The following is a 19681-nucleotide window of genomic DNA, read 5'->3' as shown; positions in this document are numbered from 1 at the left end:
ATATACCAAATTTAATACAGATGCGATCAACTGTTTTTGCGTGAAGAAGAAACAAACATACATCTATACATTCACAAACTATCGCGCTTACAATTATAAGCGCTAACGACTAACATCACATGACATCTTTACATCAGCTTTCTAGAAGATCTTCCAATACATGACATTTCATATAGAATTCAGAACAACACGCTTTTGTTTCACTAGCTTCATTTATCGATATTTCTTGCTTAAACGTTCTATAGAAATAGGTGACCCATTTAAAAGTATCAGTCTATAAAACATACCATTTAACATTGAGGAATTGCACTTCCAATACCTCAAATACAAGGTATAGAACTGAGTAAACGCGAGTAAACTCATGGCAGATTAATAGCCCGCCATTACTTCTCCGTTCAGCTCAATAGAACTAGTGACGTAACTTATTACACGGTTTATCGATGCCGGTGTGAATCTATCGAGTAATTTGTGCACATCACTATAGGTGTGATTCAACGTTCATTTAGTAATTGGAGCTTTGTTTCGGGAAGGATTATAAAAATAGATCAGTCTTAGCGAGATTAAAGGTATTGTCTTCTCACTAAGAATTTTATAGATGTAACTTGTATTACCTACATTGTTTATTTTATTTGTAAAGGAGGAACAATAAAAGTTTCTAGAAACTCCACTCTGTAGAAATTTCTCTTCAAAATAGCAATGCGTAATGATATTGTTATAATATTATGACAATTGAAAAGTAGTACAACAACAAACTACCTAGTTGCATAGTTTTCGTTTGAGTTCTAATAACATTCCGATTCCGAACATGTAAGTTTTTTTCAAGTGCAGTAGGTACCGACACGTACTGATCTTAATTGTTAGGCGAAATGCAGGCGCGACATTTTTTGTCAACAAAAACTATTTAGGTATTCTTTATAAATACAAAATCACTACATAGTATAAAACAAAGTCGCTTTTTCTGTCCCTGTGTCCCTTTGTATGCTTAAATCTTTAAAACTACGCAAGGGATTTTGATGCGGTTTTTTTAATAGATATAGTGATTCAAGAGGAAGGTTTTAGTATATAATTTATTAGGTTTTAGACAAAGCGGGCGAAGCCGCGGGCAGTAAGCTAGTACATTAACAAAACAGACGCTCTTATTGTCTCTGTATACTTCAGTCTCAAAATTTCAAAGTTAACTCAATTTAATATTCAGCGGATAAACCCGAAATTTTCCGAACGGGAACGATTGTAAAGGACAGCGGTGGTCCTAATTGAAGTAATTTTTCAGATCATTGACGCAAATTTAATCGGAATACCATTTTTAAACAAACGGTGAATTTAACGTCTGAAGATTTTCTGGTAAACATTTTTGTTAAATTCTTTTAGCGGGAAGTATTTTTTAATTAGTGTTTATTAAAAATTATTTCCGCTGTTATATTAAGCGGTGTCTGTTATTGAAGATAATATTTTCTCTCAGTTTATGAACCACGTTAAATTACATTATTTTACATTAATATTATATTCACAGTTTATTTTTTGTCCACTAGTAAATGAATGTTTATCTGCATTTCTGCACATATCAGCTGTAGGTATATAGGCTTACCGCCCGCGGCTTCGCCCGCTTTGTCTAAAAACTAATAAATTATATACTAAAACCTTCTATCTATTAAAAAACCGCATCAAAATCCGTTGCGTAGTTTTATAGATTTAAGCATACAAAGGGACATATAGGGACAGAGAAAGCGACTTTGTTTTATACTATGTAGTGATAGTGAAGTTAATATTGTAATTATAATAAATTAGACTTTATAACACCTTGTCTCGATGTTTTATTGCCATAACACAAAATTTAGCTAAAGTGTATGTATGTGAAAATTATTTAACGGAGAAATAATATTAAAGGAGCAAGTTTACTTATTTTATTTTGTATTGTTTATTAGAAGAAACATTGCTTGATGCAATTAATTTAGTGTCAACTAATCCACCAAAATATCCAAATGAAAGTGATGAAATCGTATTCGAAATCGCAGTAATGACGGAGTTAGAACAAAGCGATTTCTCAAAGACAAAGACGCCAAAATAAAGAACAAATATTTGTAAGTCTCGGCATAAGAGGAATAATGTTGGGTAAATATTATTATTCAGCATTTTACCGACATCGCAAACAGAAAAGGTATTGTGTTTCATGTAAAAGCGCACAGTTAACGCTAACCTGAGAGGTTATTGATTCGATTCGCGGTAGTATTTATAAAAAAAATATATAAGTCATTTAACAGATTGTTAAAAGGACAAACGAATACAAACTTAGAACAACCTATAATTATTAAAATACCCAGAATGCATTATTACTCGCATAACTAGCTTCATACACACAACATACACTAGCTGTGCCCTGCGGTATTACCCGCAGTGCTCCACTCCTATGTCTTTTCTCGGGTATCAAAATATCTCTATACCAAATTTCATGCAAATTGGTTCAGTAGTTAAGGCGTGATTGAGTAACAGACAGACAGACAGACAGACAGAGTTACTTTCGCATTTATAATATTAGTATGGATAGCCTTCCTCGATAAATGGGCTATCTAGCACCGAAATAATTTTCAAATCGGACCAGTAGTTTCTGAGATTAGCGCGTTCAAACAGTCAAACAAACTCTTCAGCTTTTTATAAAGTAGTTTATTAGTATAGGTACAAGGTTCTGCCCCCGTAGTACGGGGGCAGAACCTTGTGATACCAGATACAGTGTATCTTTACCTTGTATCTATACTATATTGAATTATATACATTCTTTTTTCCAGTGCCATTACTTCCCATCCTGGAAATAATACTGCTATAAGACATCATGGCAAGCATGTTCGTAAAAGCTTCATATAATATCACACGAGCCTGTCAAAACCACATGAATATCACCCCATAGACATCTAACTCGAGTCAAGACAGACGCGTGACAAATTATATTCCATCACCGTCACCAAACATATTTATACCAAAACCTTATTACAAGAACCACGTAATCGTGTGTCAAACATAATAACAACTACCGTGTCGCGGTTCGCAGGAAAATGAGAAAAATTTAATCAAGTCTCCGGCTTAAGAGGAATAAGATTATTTTAATAAAACACCCTGCTGTTTATCTTGTAGTCATGTGTTAAAATTATGATTCTATGTTTATTTTTAAATTAATTTAAATGGTCCTTCTGGTTTTGATACTTGAACATGTATTGTTGTTAAAATGTATTCAAACTTAACTTTTAAAAAAAATCCCGTCGTTAGAATCGAAGAGTCAACACTGAATCGTATTTTTAATTAGCGACAGCAATACAATCTCTTTTCCATTGTTTGTTTGATTTCGTTGTGTGAAACTAATTAATTAATGCCGTTTGTAAATCATCTGAATTACATCTCCAAAACACTACTTCAATCACTTGATCCCGCGATTATATCCAAATAAAAAAAACAAGGAACTCAATCCACAAATAACATACCTAATGTTTACTCCTAAAAAATACAATATTTCACTTCAAATTTTCACGCAAAAAGCGTTGCCCAGTCAACCTTACTTGCGTATAAAATAATAACTGCGCAGGCCGGTGCTCTAAGAGTAAGTAAGTCTATAAAATATGTAAGTTTGTTGAATATAAACAAACGAATCCCAGAATTCATTTGCGAATTCGTTCCGAGAAACGGATGGTCGGGTCGTTTGCGAGTTTGAGGAATAATAAACGTCGACTTTTGTTTGTGAGGGTCTAACTACATCTGTACGCCTGTGATGCTGTAGAATTATATTTCCTACTATTAAGGACTCTTGGATAGGTCTACGTAAGACGAACGAAACGAGATGAAGAATCTAGCATTGTTATTTGAAGAAAATAACACAATTTTTATTGAAAATCAGTAAAACAGTAAAATCATGAATTTATAGAATTAACTAACAATATATGTTACATTATAATATACCTTATATCTTAATTATAATACTCCAAACGAACAAAGTAAAGAATCTTTTCACTTTGAACGCAAACACGAATGAAGTTGTTGCGAAATTGACAGCGGCACCAATTAATGTTCCTAACTTCTGCCTTTCCTGTACCATAAAACCTTGCATAAAACACAACGATAGGCGGTGTCAAACTGCTGACAACTTCGACATAGATGTTGTTTATGAAATATTGACGGATCACAATCGCTCTCTGTCGCTGTGTCACTTGGTAATGGTCAGATTGTTTACGCTTTTTAACATGGCCTAAGTCTTATCCAATGACCGCACAGTTTCTATCCATAGGTCCTGGACTCGATTCCTGGTGGAGACGAAGAAAAAAAATTCTCGGACACAGAAGGCTGATAACCTACTTGTCCCTAAAAAAAATCGATCAGGGAAACAGATGTATGAATAATGCATCACTTTGTCTTCTAGTAGATTAAATTGACATGAAACATATCTCTCTATCATCTATATTACTTAATATAATAATCATCGAAAAAATAACAAAGAAATACATACAAATAATGCAGGAAAATATAGGAAGTAAAACGAGTATCTCCATTTATCAGAGTGAAGGTTTATGAAAATAAATGCATAAATGTTTATTATTATTAACGGCTGCACAGCCCCTCTAGACAAGTGGCTTTCTATTAGCGTAACGTTTGATAGAATAGATTATGAATGTATGAGATTGACGTAATCTGTCGATACATTTATCTACAGCTTATGTCAATCTCATCACTATGAAATTTAAAACACAGATGAATTACTTTCTGTATTATAGCATTAAAGTCGTATTTTGTATCCAGTTGGAAAATAAAATATTATATAGGTACTATAACACTATCTTACTGTAAAAAAATGTTCATTTGTTAACTCCAAGTAGTTATAATTATCATAAGTTTAAAACTTATTTTAACTACCATTAACTACTGAATAGTAAGACTAATTATTAGAACTTATAGACTGACTTCGCTCTTACACTAGAATGCAAAGTCATTAGTTGCCTACCAACTTGTTATAAGTTTCACGCCATTGGAAGATAATTTTAAACGGAAGGCAAAATCTTTTTGCTTATTACATAGTTCTTTTTACCAGCTATTCCGCGTTGTTATTCTGATTTATGTACTAGCTTTCCGCCTGCGGCATCGCCCGCGATTTCAAAGAAAAACCTGCATAGTTCCTGTTCCCGTGGGATTTCCGGGATAAAACCTATCCTATGATGCTCAGTGAAGATGCAGCTTTCCAATGCTGAAATAATTTTTGAAATCGGTCCAGTAGTTTATGCGTGAAAACCATACATACATACATAATTACAAACCTTTCCTCTTTATATTATTAGTATAAATATAGATATTCCTGTAAAGTTTTAAAGGGCAAAGTCAAGTATTTGTACAGCTTATGTATTGTTCGTAAAAGTTATATTTCTATAAAGTTTCATACAAATCCGATCAGCAGTTTTGGTGAAAGAGTAACAATCATAGGTACATACATTCATCCGTCCTCACAATTTTTCATATTTCATAATATTAGTAGGATGTAATATTACAACCGTATAGATGTATATTGTCCCCTTATTTAGATGAGGAACATTGTTTTTATGATGTAACCCCAAAGTTTTTATCAAAGAGTTTTCGTTTCAAAACATTTCATGTAATAATAACCATTAAAAGAAAACATTTAAAGAAAGGGTAAAGACCTACATAGATATGTTTATTATAATGATTATAATTAAGGATTTTACGCTAATTGGTTATAGATAAATTCTAGCTTACGCGGCTTCGCCCGCTTTGTCTAAAACCTAATAAATTATATACTAAAACCTTCCTCTTGAATCAATCTATCTATTAAAAAAAACGCATCAAAATCCGTTGCGTAGTTTTAAAGAATTAAGCATACAAAGGGACATAGGGACAGAGAAGGCGACTTTGTTTTATACTATGTAGTGATTATAGGTACAAAAAAAACTAATTAAACTTAAAATAGATAGATAATAAAGATTTTCAATACTTTAAAATGCACTGCAAACCTTTTTCTATTTCTGAAACTCTTTAATCATTAAGTTCATGGCTATTGAGATAAAAATAGTTTTGAGAAACATTGTTCAAGTCTTTTTTACAATTAAATCTTTTTAAAAATCACCTTCTTATTGTACGGCGTGTATTAGGAGACGAATTCAAACAACGAGATCATGATTAAGACTGCATCTTTATTTGTATTAATTATTGATTATATATCGATATAATTGGGTTACACGTGTACATTAGTAATGATGAAACAATTAGAATATGCTTACACACTACACCTCCCTTCTAATAGAAAAAAAAAACATAATTAAGTACATTTGTTTTTTTTTTTTTTTTTTAAACATATAAAAAGATTACAATTGCGTTTACAGTTATACAATTCTAAGCAAATGCGAATATAAAAGTATTATAACTAATATTTATTAAGAAATATATAACTTAGTCCTATTTTTATGAATTATGTCTAACTTATTATTCTTCATAATTTCTACGTTTGGTGATATATCCCTAATAACTTTATAAGGACCTGAATATAAATCCTCTAGTTTGTTACCTAAACCTACTTCATTTTTCACTAATACTAAATCATTTTCCTTATATGTAACAGGATTGATTTATTTATCATAATCTATTTTTCTGTTGAATTTACTTTTAAGTAGGTTATCTCTTGCTTCTTTCTGTGATAGCTGTATACGATATCTTAATTCACTTGGATAACTTTCGTAATTATATATAGGTTCCACTAAGCCTTTACACAAGTTACTTGGTAGTATACATCTCTTACCAAATACTAATTCATAGGGTGTAAACTTCGTTTCGGAATGTACTGAAGTGTTGTATGCAAAACACCAAAATGGAAGCCAGTGGCTCCAAGTCTCTGGGTGCTTATCTGTATGAATTCTAAGAAAAGAGTTTAAGTGTTTATGAGATACTTCTAAAGCTCCTATGCTTTGATGATGATAGGCAGTAGAATTTAATTGTTTAATTTGCAATAATTTACAAACTTCTTGGAATGTAGATGATATAAATTCCTTACCTCTGTCAGAAGCTATCTCCTTGGGAACTCCATATCTAAGGATAAAATTATTGACAAGCAATCTTGCAACCTCATCAGTCCTTTTAGAAACTAAAGGGTAAGCTTCAACATATTTACTGAGCTCACAATGTAAAGTAAGTATATATGAAAAGTTATCATTATCAGTTCCTAAGGGTCCAACTAGATCTAAAAATACTTTTTCAAATGCTGAATTGGATGTTGTTGTTGTACTCATTGGCTCTTTATGTGGAGTTGAATGTTTTTGTCGTTGGCACTTATCACAACGTTTTACAAAATCCTTTACATCTTTATCAATTCCAGGCCAATAATAATATTTTTTAATATTATTTGACATTCTTCTCATACCAGCATGGCCACTACTAGGTAAGAGATGAAAGTCATTCAAAATTACGCGTCTATCATCTTTATCATTTATTCGTTATATCTATATATATCTTTTATAACACATAATCGTGGTCCGGACCTATCTTTCATTTTCTTTATTTCTTCTAACAATTTACGAATAAATTCTGTATTATCCTTATTTTTTACTATACAAACTTCCTCAACGTTTATATCTTTACATAACTTATCTAGTTCTCTCACGAATTCACCTCGTGTACTTCGCGATTGAGATTCTAAATATTTAATAAAAATTGTTCGTTTACTATTAACGTAACAAAATAATTCAGTTTCATAATTTATAATACCTTCTTTCTTAATTCTTTTATAAGTTCTCAAATCGATAAATACTAATTCAACTGATTCTTTCGGTTTAATATGAGTCCCTACGACATTTGGTTGATCAGGCCAATTATCTGAGGATGCTATATCATCAACCGAAGAATCTTGAAGTTTTTTGGCTTGTCTACGAGTCAAAACATTAACGTTATGCTCATACATTTCTTTTAGTTCTTTCAACGAGATTCGTGACAAGGCGTCTGCTACACTATTATTACAACCTTTTACATATTCTATAGTAAAATTGTATTCTTCTAGAGCAAGTCTGAATTTCATTAGTCGACTTGAAGGATCTTTCATATTAAAAAGATAAATTAAGGGTCTATGATCTGTACGAATTTTAAAATGTCTGCCATACAAATATGGACGAAAATATTTAACCGCCCACACTATTGCCAATAATTCTTTCTCAATTACAGGGTAGTTCTTTTCGGCTTTGTTTAGCGTTCTACTTGCAAAAGCAACAGGACGCCCATCTTTATTCGCTAAAACGGATCCTATGGCATAATTAGACGCGTCAGTCCCGAGAATAAATTCATTTTGTTCCGAAAAATCGGGATATTGTAAAACGGGAGGAGAAATTATTTTCTCTCTAAGAGTTTCAAATGCATGCTGACACTTTTGATCCCAATGAAATGATACATTTTTTCTACAAAGTGAATTTAAAGGTTGTGCGATTTCCGCAAAATTTCGTATAAACTTTCGGTAATAATTCACAAAAGCTACAAATCTCTTAACTTCGTCACAATTTTTTGGACATGGATAATTTTTAACTGTATTAATTTTTGCCGGATCAGGTTGTATGCCTTTATTAGATATTACATGACCCAAGTACAAAATTTCTTTCTTTAGGAAATCACATTTTGAAGGGTTTAATTTTAAATTAACTTTACGCAACCTTTCAAAAATATCCTGTAGATTTTTATTATGAATATATAAAGACCGTCCAAAACAGACAAGATCGTCTAAATAAATTAAGCATTTTTCGTAATTAAGACCCGCTAAGGCAATATTCATCATGCGAGAGAAAGAACTAGGGCTTGTTTTTAAACCCATTGGCATTCTAGTCATTTGATATTGACCAGAACCAAATGCAGTTAGTTTTCGACTATTTTCATCTAAGTTTACATTATAGTACCCTTGGTGTAAATCTAAATGACTGAAATAAACACTTCCAGACAAAGACTCTAATATCTCAGTGATATCCGGTAAAGGATATTTGTCATCTACTATACAGTTATTTAACTTTCGATAGTCAATAACCAAACGCCATTTTTTAGCACCTGTTGAGTCTATTTTCTTCGGTACTAATAACACAGGACTCGACCAATCGCTTTGACTTGGTTCTGCTATGCCTTCTTCAACCATTTTATCTATCTGTTGTTGAATTTCATGTTTTTGGGCTTGAGGTAATCTATACTGCTTAGAAAATATCGGAGTGGTCTCTGGTTTCAAAGCTATAGTGTGTGTATAAATATTAGTTGTTTTTAATGTATCTCCCGGTAAATAAAAAATATCAGCGTACTTAGCGCATAAATTTTCGATAGAAGTCTTTTCCTCAGTATTCATATGAGAAAAATTCATATAAGAAAATAATTGTTTTACTCTATCTGCTTTATTTTCTACTTTATTAAAAGAACAAATATTATAATCACTTAATTTATGTATATTAAAATTTAATTTTGATAAAATAACACTATTTTCCGTAGTATTTAGTATTTTAATAGGTACAACGCCATTTATGGGAGTAGCAATTGAACTAGCCAAATAAATACCCTCTTGTATCTCTGTTGAAAAAATTACACAATCTTCTTGGCAGTCTGTCTGAACATAGTGAATAGATTCGCATCTAGCCGATACTTCTAACTGATTATTAAATGTATTTCTAATCGGTAAATTAATTGGTATATTAGAACTATCACGCATTGTCAAAATATTTTTATCGAAATCTAAAACAGAATTGAACCTTCTTAAAAAGTCTCGACCTATTATACCACTGCACCTAATTGGCAATGTATCAAATACATAAAACTTGTGATTAATAATTAAATCATCGCAACTCAATTGCATAAACACGTATCCTATTGCTTGGACTTTGCCCCCGAGACCATTGATAATTATGTCTTCATTATATACCGTAAGATTCAAATCTAAGACATTTTTATATTTAATTGCACACAAGGATGCGCCTGTATCTAATAAAAATGAAAATGTTGTACCATTGACTGAAAAATTTATATAAAAGTCACTATGGCAAGATAAAATTGTATGGTCAATTTTATTAGTCACGAAAAAATGTTTCTGTATTTACTGAATTTACAGGCTGATTTTTTGTCATAATGTGAACATTTGGTTGTTGGCTTATCCTTTGGTTTCCTCTAGGTCTAGACATACCTGCATTCTGCTGGCCTCGAAACTGGTGGCCACGCATTGAAGTACCTCTGATGGCGAACTGATGATTATGTCCTCGTTGGTTGCCACGAAAACCTCGGCCTTGCCCCCTATAGAAAGGAGAATAGTTGTTGTATCTTCCTCGCTGACCTCTAAAATGATGCCTGGTACCTCTATAATTAGAATTAAAATAATTAGTTTTATTCATACCCAAAATTTCGCCAGACGCTGATGTACTGGTACCTTCTTCGTCCAGAGCCCCTTGAATTGCGTCCTTTAGAGTGGTAAAATTCCTAGCGGCTATAATCGTACTCAGCCTACGATTTCGCAAGCCGTCAGCAAATTTTTTAATGGCTATATTTTCATTTAATGGTTTTAATATTTTATAATTTTCAGAATTTCCATTCGCTTGCGATATCGTAAGGTCCACAAACAATTCAGATATTTCCTGACCATAATCTGAAATAGATAAATTATTTTGTTTGATGTTCTCTAATTTACACGAAATTGCAGTTGCCGCCTTATGAGGTAAAAGTTCTCTTTTCATATCCAAAATCAAATCATTCACATTTGTATAACTAGTATTTAATCGCAACTTTGCACCTTGAGACAATCTACTCTTTAAAATAAAATTAATTAAATTTTGTTTACACGTTTCATTCTCCAATAAAGAGTTATAATATTCAATATTATCGATTAATTGCTTGGTGTTGGCCACTGTATCTGTCATACAGGGCAATAATTGCAACGCAGTTTTCAAATCAAAAGTATTCATTGTTAAAATAGTTTCAGAGCTGGATGTATCACTTTGACATAAATCAGTTATCTCGTTATATAAAGCTAAAAACTGTTTACAAAAATTATGCACTGGTGTAGGATCCTCATTAAACTTGCTTAATCTTAAATTATAATCGTTAAGCCAGTCTTTGTATCGCCCATATATTTTATTGGCTTCAATTAATTTAGTGACTAAAATACTACCTTGCCTTCTTTTAGGGCCTATTTTTATTAAATATGATCGTACTTCTTTTAGTTCATTATATAAAGACTGTAAATAGGTTGCCATAACTTACTACATTGATTACTCATTATTAATTAATGTATGAATGTACTATATATACGACATAATATAATTATAATATACTTATTATTGCATTATATAAATTTACTAGAGTCCACTAAATAGTTCATTTAATTTCGTTCCGTCACACACGCACTTTTTATTATTTAAAACGAGCACTTATCATGATGCACGCACTTTAGGCCGATTTTACACAACACCTGGATTTTTCGGAGACTGTAGCTGAACTTCGCTCCCATTGCGAGGACCTCATGACACACGGAGATTTCTGGCAGATTTTTTCCATCACACAACATCATGTCATAATTTTTTCACATTTTGCGAATATGTACGGAGATACGATAACAACAGGAGGTGGTGGATTTTTGGTTACCCATGTTTTATTAGAAGATATATAGAACACTCGAATCTCTCGAATCACCACGTACTTAACTGATCCATTTATTTATTTATTCTTATTCCTTCATAATAACTTTGATTATTTCTTTCACTATGATGCACAAGTCCAATAAAAGTTCCAGTCTATAATATAAGGTAACGCGGTGTCAAATAACCGAGTCGCGCGGGTGGTCGACTATTGGCAGGGTCGCCATGTACGGCGTGTATTAGGAGACGAATTCAAACAACGAGATCATGATTAAGACTGCATCTTTATTTGTATTAATTATTGATTATATATCGATATAATTGGGTTACACGTGTACATTAGTAATGATGAAACAATTAGAATATGCTTACACACTACATTATAGATAAAGTATTTATCACATAAGCACTAAAGAACGATTTAAAATATCTTGTTCTACTCATTGATTTTTATTAAAATAGACAAAGAAAGAGCTTCACACAAAAACGTGCTTGAATTTTGTCATCAACTTGACAATACATTTGTACTTACGATATATCAGTTAAATACGCACGCCAAAATGCCATTACGTAAAGTACCGTATTCACAAAATACGTTATTACTTATTGTAAATCATTACGGTAATAAGTACGAATACGAATACGCACATGCTACCGAAAGATATCTCCTATCGTGTAGAGAAGTACTTTGATGAATTTTTTTTTTCAAACGTTCATGTACTAACTATTGTAGAAGTCAGTCAATGGGCAAGGAGGTTACCGTGACGTCTTACAGCAGTATTAATTTCAGTGTAGCTTGGTGATGGTGCTAGACGACGTATATTGCTCTGTCTGTGTCCAACATTGCAATTAGATTTGCTTGACGTCATGATAACTCTAGCAGGCCGAGGCAAATGGCAGAGGAATAGAATAATGCTAAGGAATAGAACCCGCTATCGATACAAATTTACATAAGCTTATGACGTTTTACTAAGGATTCGGTCACCTTACCAACGACGACGACCACGGACAAAATGTTCATGCAATCGATGAAAACGCTCAATAATTAATTAGCGATTGCAGTGTGTATTCCTTGGCGTCTCTGACACTTTACTAAAGTCCCAGATTAAAAGTAAAGAGATAATCAAATACTATTTTATTATAGACATAAAATAAAAGAAAACCAATGAAATAGATGTCAAATACATCGACCGCACACCCCGCAAGCTGCGGTTCACTTTTACTCTCGTTCAAACTCAGTTCTTGTTTAGAAACACTGTTTTAACGAAACTATTCAAGCTGCACGTTATATGCGATTTTAAATTGAAATTTAAAACTTGTACGACGTACTATAGAGGCGTACAAAACCGAACGAGCAAACTTTATAAAAATCCAACGACTCAAATGAACTCTGAAGTTCGAAACTTCTTTATTCACTGCCAACAAACACCCTTTTATATTCGCTATAATGTTTATTTAAAAAGTATTTGCATTCAAACATTTTATATGAGAAGTTTAAACTTCATTTGAATATTGCAGCTAACGTTAAAAATGGAGCGCATAAAATGCGAGTAAATCAGGTTTATGCTCATAATTTTCCTTGCCTTTTCAAATGCTAACTCTTACTTATAGAAGTATTTAGGTGTGTGCGTTTATCAAACGAACCCTCGGGCTGTTTGTTTATATAATTTGTGTTGAAGTTGTTATAAAACAGTGGTTATTGAATTTGGTAGAAATATACTCAATTGGTCTCTATACATATTTGAATTTATAATAGCTTTCCGCCTGAGATTTCGTTGGTAAACTAATTCGTACGGCAAGAACACGTAGTTTTTAAGATATAAGCATATAAACACACACACAACAGAAAGCGAATTTGTTTTATACTATGCAGAAGAAAACATTATAAATGCGGGGAAATGTTGCATCTCTATGCGTGTTCTACCGGATTTATACCGGGGATTGTTCTGAGGAACTTTTTGAACTCATTCCAGCTGCTGAGTTTCATAATCGCACTTATCGCCACAAATTAAAGTTCCACCCCCACCACCTGGATGTATGGCGGTCTACCACAGTCCGCTTTTCTCGACACTTTCTGACCTTGTGGAACGATTTACTATCCTCAGTATTCCCAAACAGATTGGACGTAGAGACCTTCAAGAAAAGGGCATATTTATAGCTCAAAGGCCGACAACAACATCGCGAATGCTTATGGGCGGCGGGTATCACTTTCCATCAGGTGACCCGCCAGCTCATGTGCCTTTTTTTTTTTTTTTTTTTTTTTTTATAGTGGGGAAATCTTCCAAAGATACCCACGGCCCCCGGGGAAGGAGCCGTGGGTTATGTCGGATTCTTACCGACTAAAACCCCACTGTGTTCCGTCGAGCCGCTTTAATGAGGGGGCCGCGGGTATTTGTTAGAATTCTTCCGCAACCCCCTCGGCGGCAGCCCATCTCCAGGCCAGGCGCAAGCCAAGAACAGGAAAGGTGATTTGCCTGCTCTTCCCTCCCGTTGGCGGCATGAGCGGGACACGTCTCAAGTCGCCTCACCGCACCGGACGATGGATTACATTCCCCGTTCCACCGCCCGGCGCCCTTCGTCAAGGAGGCACGTTGCGACCGTGTAAACCGGCCGCAACACGGCGACGACGCCCAATAAGACGTCTGCGCCGGATCGGGTCCGCGTGAGGATCCCTCTCGCGCACCCGCTCTGCCTCCTCTTTCTGCGAGATCACACTCTCCGAGAATGCGATCACCGCACGCCAGGATCTGTCGCCATCCACCATTGCGCGAACAACGGAGGGTAGAGAGAGATCCGGCCCGATTATCGCGACTAAGCGAGCACGGGGCTCGGCCCACGCGGGGCACACGGCAAGGGTGTGATCTGCCGTGTCCTCCGGGCAGGCACACCAGTGGCAGACCATGCTGGGTTCCCTCCTCGCGACTTTACACAGGTACCGCCCGAAGCAGCCGTGCCCGGACAGTATCTGTGTAAGGCGGAAGGTTATGGCCCCGTGCCGCCTGTCGCACCACTCTTGGAGGACTGGACGTATGGCCGCAACCGTCCTCTCACCCGCGCTGGGCTCCTCGAGCCGGCGTTCCCACTCCCGGAACCGCCGCTCCACAGCCTCGGCCCTCCACTCCTCTACTTCCTCGTAGGAAGGATTGCTTAAGCGATAAAAAAAAATATTATGTATAAAAAAATTGTATGTTTGTTCGCAGGAGGACGAGCGGCCGACCATGAACTTATCACGAATACAACCACGTGGGCTCAATGTTACCAATTGTGAGTATAATCTATTTATATCGAATATAAAAATGAATACCTTTTTCCCTTGGTCACGGCATCACGCGTGAACAGATGAAGTAATTCATTTGTTGTTGTTCGTTAGTTGCGCGGAAAAAAAAGACAACGAGCATGAATTTTGTATTTATTCAACTTTCTATATTTAAAAGATTTACTGTAGCAATATATTAAATTTAGGTATCATAGCTTATTGCTAATGAAAATACATTAAGATCTAGACGTGAGCGAAATCTTCTAATATCTAAATAATAAATCTACCTATAAATTTAGATTCCTTAAACAAGTTTCCATTATAGCTACGAATTTGAAACATTTATTAAACCTTTTCTGCTTCAGTTTTAGTCCGTGTAGCTCTTCCAAGCAACTATGAATTTCTAATTCAAAATTCAATATAATCATTATATAATATGTCCTACTAGGGGGCGGACCGCTAGTTATCTATATAAGTATTTATTTAAAATTATATATGTATGTTTATCAGCCACCTGGTTTCCATAACACAAGCGAAAGCTTAGTATGGGATCAGATCGTGCCGTGTGTGAAAATTGTCCTGAAATATATTTATTTATTATTCACACATTAACTTTTCATGCCAAAACTCCAAAGTCATAGCTGATAAATTACAAACGAGATAATTTAAATTTCTAGTGAAAAAGAAATTGCCCTAACAGCTACTATATTTTATTCACAGTAAAAACAAATAAAGATCTAACAATGATACGGTATTCTTCTCAGCTGACTTATTACTTTAATGGACCGATTTGTATTGTTAGAAAATGTTTTCCCACTCATTAAGAAATAACACGATCAAAAAAAAAACGTTAAAATAAGATACTCAATAAGCATTTTAGATCGACAGCTGCATTTGCGTATTTCTATTATTGTTTGCATTTTACCAGAAATATTCAATCAAATTTGGTTATACGAGTCATTAAAAGTAAGATATTGCCAAACAGAGAGTCTATAATCTATATAAATGGTTTAATTTTATTTCTACCGTTTTTGTAACTTATTCGATAGAACCACTTTTTTGAAAATAATTTTTTCCATTGCCAATACATATAATATTAAATCTATACTAATATTATAAAGCTGAAGAGTTTGTTTGTTTGTACGCGCTTATCTCGGAAACTACTGGTCCTATTTGAAAAATTCTTTCGTTGTTAGGTAGCCCATTTATCGAGGAAGGTTATAGGCTATATTATGCTATGACCAACAGGAGTGGAGCCACGGGGGTGAAACCGCGCGGAGCAGCTAGTATATAATATTCTCAATGTTAGATTGCTTTTTTTTACTACAATAACGAATAACAACTACATTCTACGCTATACACACAATTTGAATTTGAGTTTACAACTTGACGATCGTTATTTGTTATACTTTTGAGTTAACAATGCTTCACAATGGAACAAGTACCTAACCAAGCTAGTTATGTAAACTTTTCCACAAATGATACCACTTATTTACTATTATTCCACTTACATTATTATTTAAAATGTATGACAAAAAACATAATTTAACTGTAGGAGGCTCAGTCATTTTAGTGAGTAGATTTAATTAGAATGACGTCGCATATATCATTAGGGGATTCATTTAATTGTTATAATTGTTTGTGTGATTAGGAAAGTTCTAAACTATTTAATTTTGATATTATTATGTACAAGTACCACGCAGATAAAAGTACGGGAAGCTGGTATATTATTCTTGTACGTAAGAATCAACACCGCTAAGTTTCATCAAAATAAATAGATAGCTGTTATTTCAACATACCAAACATCCTTCAATTTATTTGTATAAACACGCTACCACGCATACATTAATCTAGCCAATATGAGCGTGAACCAATTCGCAATGAAGCCTGAATAAATACGGATTTGACTAACATAACGCCATCTTAAGCCCGGAAGAAAATAGTCCTTCATTTGTCATTAGACTGGTAACTATAGAGCGAGCAGCCTCGCGAAGCAATTCCTGCGTAAAGCTCGATCATTGTGAACGTGGCTCGGTCGATGGCGCGTGTTCCTTTTTGACTAACATAATGCCATCTTTAGAACAAAAGAAGATAGTCCTTTCATTTGTCATTAGGAATATCCCTACAGAGCGAGCAGCCTCGTGAAGCAATTGCTACGCGAACCTCGAATAATGTGGACGTAACTCAGCCGAGGAAAGCGCGTGTTCCTAAATTTTATCTAACATAACAACATCTTAAGCGCAGATAAAGATAGTACTTTAATTTTTCATTAAATTGGTTCACACAGAGCGAGCAGCCTGGCGAAGTATTGCTGCGCGAAGCAACTTTATCTATAATATGTAGGCAGCTCGGACAAGAAAAGCACGTGTGACGTCACTTTCCAGGGCGGCCTGATCCACACAGAGCGAGCATACTCGCGAAGCAATTGCTGTGCGATGCTAAGATCTGTGTGTACCTATGTGCCCGCTTTGAAAGCGCGTGTGACGTCACTTTCCTCGAGGCTACGTCCACACTGATCATAGCGTCGTGTAGCTTCGCGAGGCTGCTCGCTCTATGTAGACCCGCTTATTGTAGACATTCCATTAACGAAGCCGAGTTAAAGCGTTTGTGCGAACTTAATTAGCTGTAAACTGCGATTACAGCCATTATAATTTAGCCGGATTTCGGATAAATATAAATTAGGTAGCTTTTATAAATGAAGTTTACGGTACATTAAAAGATTAATTAATTTTAGTATCACTGGTATCTTAATTGTTAATAAGACAAATTGACAGTGCAAGAGCTCAGGGATTATTGAGTTTTATTGTCTAGATAATAAGAGCTATATTTGATACTGAGTAAAACTTTAGTTATCTGTTTTCCCTGTACTCTATATCTAAGCGATTGTTTACTAATTAAATTATCTAGCAGACCAGTCTCGAGTACTTTTACACGTAGCTGTATATGAGAACTTTTAATGAAAGTTTTCATGTCTGTAAGCAGCTCAATAATTACATTTTCCTGACGTTTTAATGATATTTCTTTAAAAATTCTAACAATTATTCTATTTTAACTAAGGACATTCCGTTTCTATGCCAATAAATTCCATACAAACAACTACATTTTCACTAACAGTTCCTTACATTGAGTATATAATATTTGTAGTATATTGCACATGAACGCAACCATGAAGATACCCTACAGTTGACTAAACTTCAACGAAACAATTACCGTATTGCTTATGTCAAAGGCCAGTAGACCATTGTGGACCATCAATACATGTTGGCAATTGTCTATAAATGGTAGAGAATTCAGTATACTCTGCAAATCAAAGTTCTATTCATATGTTCATATAAACCTTGTTTTGATAAATATTGGGTCAAGCATAAGATTACTATAGATGAATTAACAAAAGCAAGCGATTCCGTAATTCGAAAGTTAGTTATTTATTATTAAAACATGATTTTTTTTCATTATTAAATAGATGTTTTAAACTAATTTAAAAGCTTTGTTTTGTAGAATAAAGTTGTTTTATTTAAGCTATAAATTAATTGCATCTAATGGACTTAGAGAATAGTTGCTCAGTTTAAGTACTAGGAAGTTTCAGTTTAATTAACTATAAAATAAACATATATTAAAATGGTCTTATAGCCTAAAATTATCAAGACATTTCATTCCTCAAACACAAATTCAAACATTAATTTATTCAATCACTCTTTTTCTAGAAGCACTTTTGAATCGTCATGACATATTTTGGTTTTTGACTCGAAATATCTACCCTCAGTCAAGACATATTTACCGCTACACAATATATTAATCTAAACATAAATAATACTGTTGTAAATTAAGCCCCTTGTACTATAACTAAGGGAGAATAGGAGATCTCAATCTGTATGTACTTTATGTACAAAGTGTCATCCTGATTCCTTCTATGAACGTATGGCAGATGTATGTCATCCATAGTTCCCTTATTCACTGGTCCATTTTCTTTATAGAAGAGGTATTGGTAAATATTTTCTTTCCCTTCTAAATAGTAATGTTTCGTAGAGTTAATTCGACTTTGAAATGGTTTGAAGCTCTCTAACATCTTCCATATTATTAGAAGCATTCCAATCCTGCTTATAAAATATAATACTCACATAAATCTATACTGTAGAATAGTATAGAAATACTAATATTATAAAGCTGAAGAGTTTGTTTGTTTGTTTGGACGCGATCTCAGGAACTATTGGTCCGATTTGCAAAATTCTTTCGGTGTTAGATAGCCCATTTATCGAGAAAGGCTATATAGACCAACAGGAGCGGAGACATGCGGGTTAAACCCCGCAGCGCAGCTTGTATATTATATTGTAACGTTTAAGTCTAGTTGTTACCACGCTTGCTACAAACCGTCTTTTTACAAAATCTTAAATAGACCTGGTCTAAACGCAGACTGGTTTCACATGCTTTAAGTTTAATACAGAGGTTTAAACTTGTCCTTATAAATTATTCTGTGAAGTTTAACGCTAAAACATGTTTTGTAATAAGGCGGTAAGTGATTAAGTAATTATACAGTTAACATTTAACCTATTTGTTCTAGATGACTCGACAACCGAGTGGTACGATCCCAACTGTTCATGGGTGGACGCGGTGTCGTGGGGCTGCAACGTCACACTCAACGTCACCGGCAACGCGACCAGCACTGACGTCACGTCGCTCGTCCTCATGGCGGTCACGTCCGTCATCCTCGCTCTTATCATCCTCGCTACTATTATTGGTGAGTCCTTATGTCTACCCACTAGAGTCTACAATAAGTAGTGTAACCACTAACACTAGAGTCTATAAAATTGTCAAAAATGTG

At 34.3% G+C, this 19681-nt stretch overlaps 1 protein-coding gene across 1 annotated transcript in view; it reads left to right on the top strand.

The window, feature by feature from the left end:
- Nucleotides 1–19681, top strand: part of LOC123696538 (5-hydroxytryptamine receptor) — an 83589-nt gene that overhangs the window by 54284 nt on the left and 9624 nt on the right. Inside the window, exons 2-3 of the mRNA XM_045642810.1 lie at nucleotides 14807–14870; nucleotides 19421–19597. Coding sequence (XP_045498766.1) covers nucleotides 14825–14870; nucleotides 19421–19597 — 223 coding nt within the window. The 5' untranslated portion in view covers nucleotides 14807–14824. The remainder of the gene's footprint in view (nucleotides 1–14806; nucleotides 14871–19420; nucleotides 19598–19681) is intronic.

This window comes from Colias croceus, chromosome 12, assembly GCF_905220415.1.
Source record: "Colias croceus chromosome 12, ilColCroc2.1".
NCBI lineage: Eukaryota > Metazoa > Arthropoda > Insecta > Lepidoptera > Pieridae > Colias > Colias croceus.
Note: the sequence above shows the minus strand (reverse complement) of the source record. Positions and strands in the feature narration are given on the sequence as shown.